The sequence below is a fragment of the Myotis davidii genome, unplaced genomic scaffold (assembly GCF_000327345.1).
Source record: "Myotis davidii unplaced genomic scaffold, ASM32734v1 scaffold341, whole genome shotgun sequence".
NCBI lineage: Eukaryota > Metazoa > Chordata > Mammalia > Chiroptera > Vespertilionidae > Myotis > Myotis davidii.
In genome coordinates, this window is record NW_006291021.1 from 927,686 (window position 1) to 930,329 (window position 2,644).

The 2,644-nt window shown below is 57.3% G+C and overlaps 1 protein-coding gene across 1 annotated transcript in view; it reads left to right on the top strand.

Moving 5' to 3' along the window:
- Window positions 1-1,208, top strand: part of LOC107183163 — a 22,089-nt gene extending 20,881 nt beyond the window's left edge. The window contains exon 2 of the mRNA XM_015564304.1: window positions 411-1,208. Coding sequence (XP_015419790.1) covers window positions 411-856 — 446 coding nt within the window. The 3' untranslated portion in view covers window positions 857-1,208. The remainder of the gene's footprint in view (window positions 1-410) is intronic.
- The last annotated feature ends 1,436 nt before the right edge of the window (window positions 1,209-2,644 follow it).

The following is a 2,644-nucleotide window of genomic DNA, read 5'->3' on the forward strand; positions in this document are numbered from 1 at the left end:
CCCCTTGCCTTCTCACTTACCTTTACACTAACCGCGTTGCCCCTAACATGAATGATGTTGCCCAGATTTGCTGTGTGGCTCTGGGTGAATGACTGCCTCTCTGGGCTGTCACCCGCCTCCTCACTTTGTACTCTTTGCCTGAATTCCTGTGGCTCCCACCAGGTGGCTCCAGACAGCCAAGCTCCCTCTAAGAATGGCTGGCTACCTGTGGCTGGAGGGCCATCCTCGTCCCTCCTGGGGGGCACCAGGCCCGTGGGGAAGGAGGGAATGACTGCAGGCATTGCTGTCCACATCCGCCGGGAGGGGATAGTAGGGAAAAGGGAAGAAGGAAACCTGGCCAGAGAGCTGGTGTTTCATGCTCCTAAAGGCCTGAAGTGAGATTGTCTTGTCCACCCCTCCCGCTATTCCAGGTTCTGGGCTCCTAGGGTGGACAGTGAAACACTGGCCTGACCAGCTGATGCCCACTGCCATGGACAGTCCTGAGGGAGCCCCACTCCCTGACACCGAGCGAGGACATTGTCGCCCCAACCCAGCCAATCAGGTTGTACTGTGTGACCCTGAGGCCATGCCGCAGGGACCGCTGTGCCAGCTTGGGCAGCGTGTGAAGAGAAGCGCAGAGGAGAGAGGAGAGGCAATCAGGCAGCACCTCTCCTACCCTGCACATTCTCTTGGCCCAAGCGGTGCCCCTGCCAAAGGCACCTTCCACACCCCTCTCTGCGGCTCCAGCCCAACTGGAATTCCAGCCTCCTCCAGGAAGTCTTCTCGGATGCCCTCCTGCCCAGCCAGTGAGCACCGCATCCTCTTGTGGGTCCCCACAACCCCCTCTACTGTGAACAGCCTTGGCTGTGGGGTATAGCCAGTCGCTCAGGAAATCTCAAATGACTGAAGGTGGAGACTGGGGGATGCAGCCCTCTCCCCGTTCTCCAGCGGCGTTCTGTGTTCTACCCTTTTCCCCAAATATCTCCTCTCATTGCATCTGTGCCCGCCCCCTTGGCGTGCCCTCCCTTAATGCCTTGCCCCCTGCCTGCTGCATGGGGTTTCCTGGTTGCGTCGGAAGGACTCTGGTCGAGTAGGCAGAGATCTGGGGGCCCCTGTGCCTGGTACAGCACTGAGGCTTGGGTGGTAATCTTTTTCTTTTTCCCCATCACACTCATTTTTATTGTGACAATAAAGCACGTTTCTGCGCGGCCCCAGATGCCGACAACAGCTCCTTACTATTGGCTGCAGCCGCTCACCCTGCTTTCCACGCTGAGCCTTGTGTCATGGGTGGTGATTCTGAGGACGTTCCAGGCAGTGTGTTGTGGGAATTCTGGGCACAAGACCCCCCCGATAGAATGCGGAGCCTCAGTTGGATCTCTGACCTGTAGCTGCGCGGAGTCTGGTCCTTTGCGCAGACCGGGAGGTCGGGCCCTCGCGTGGTGTGGTGTTCACGCTCCAGCAGGAAGAGGCACGGGAGCCTGGGAAGAAATAATGTTTTAATTAGGAAAGAGTCATGTTGGCCACAAGGCCCAGAGCAGAGACAGGTGGATAAGAAATCATGGCTGTGGCGCTTGGGGGCCCAGGGACCCCTCCTTCCAGGGCCCAGCAGGGCGGTGGGGCTTTTTAGTAATCATCCCAGCTCAGGTCCCCAGCCCCTCCCTGCCAGGGTCTGTCCCACAGACGTGTGGGCCAGCCGTGCTGTTTAACAGCCGTGGTGGCAATGATTACGGCCCATTTTACAGACGGGGTGTCCCAGGTCACCACCCTCCCCTCCAGGCTGCTACTCCAGCAGCCCTTGAACTGAGGGGTCCTCAGGCCACGCAGGGGGTCCCGGGTGAGGTTGGGGGAGGGTTTCCTGCGTCTAGAGGGGATGGGGGTGTGCGGAAAGCACTTTCAGGGAGCTTTCACCCTTAACAAACACTATGCAAATTTAATGCAAATGACATGCAAATCGCCACCCATTTCTTAAGCCTGGGCAGCTCTGGCATGTTGTGAAATAATAATGTTGGACCTGTCCCTTGGTGTGGGTCTGGAGGCGAGATACGAAGCCCTTCCCTTCTTTCCTCCTCCCTTTCCCTTTCCTTCTTTTTTCCTTTCCTCCCCCCCCCCTTTTCTTCCTTCCTTTCTTTCCTTCCCTCCCTCCCTTCCTTCTCTCCCTCCTTCCCTTCCTTCACATTCCTGAGATGAACACAAACAGCAAAAATGGCTTCTGGTGTCACTATTTTCCAGGTGGGGAAACCGAGGCACAAGCCTGACCTGAGGTCCCGGGGCCACGTTGGGAAAGTGTCCCCACCAAGTGTCCTTAGCGGCCAAGGTGGGTGGTTCCTATGACCCAAGGAGAAGAGCTGGCAGTGGCTGGACAGGCTCCCGGGGTTTCTTGGCCTTAGACGGCAGGCTGCTGAGCTTGGGTCTGGAGAAATCTCGCGTTGACTTGCCCATTCCTCCAGCCCTTCTTTCTCCTCCCACCCCATCATCATATTCCTTGAATTCTGGACACAACCCTTCTGCTCCATTTGCGTGCCTTACCTTCTCTGTTTGGCAAGCTTCTATTTATCCTTGAAAACCCCAGCTCCAGTGCCCCTTCTTCATGAAGCCATTTCTGATCCTCTAAGAAGAGCCTCTGTTTCCCTCTGGGCTCCTGTGCCCCCCCCACCCCCACCACCCC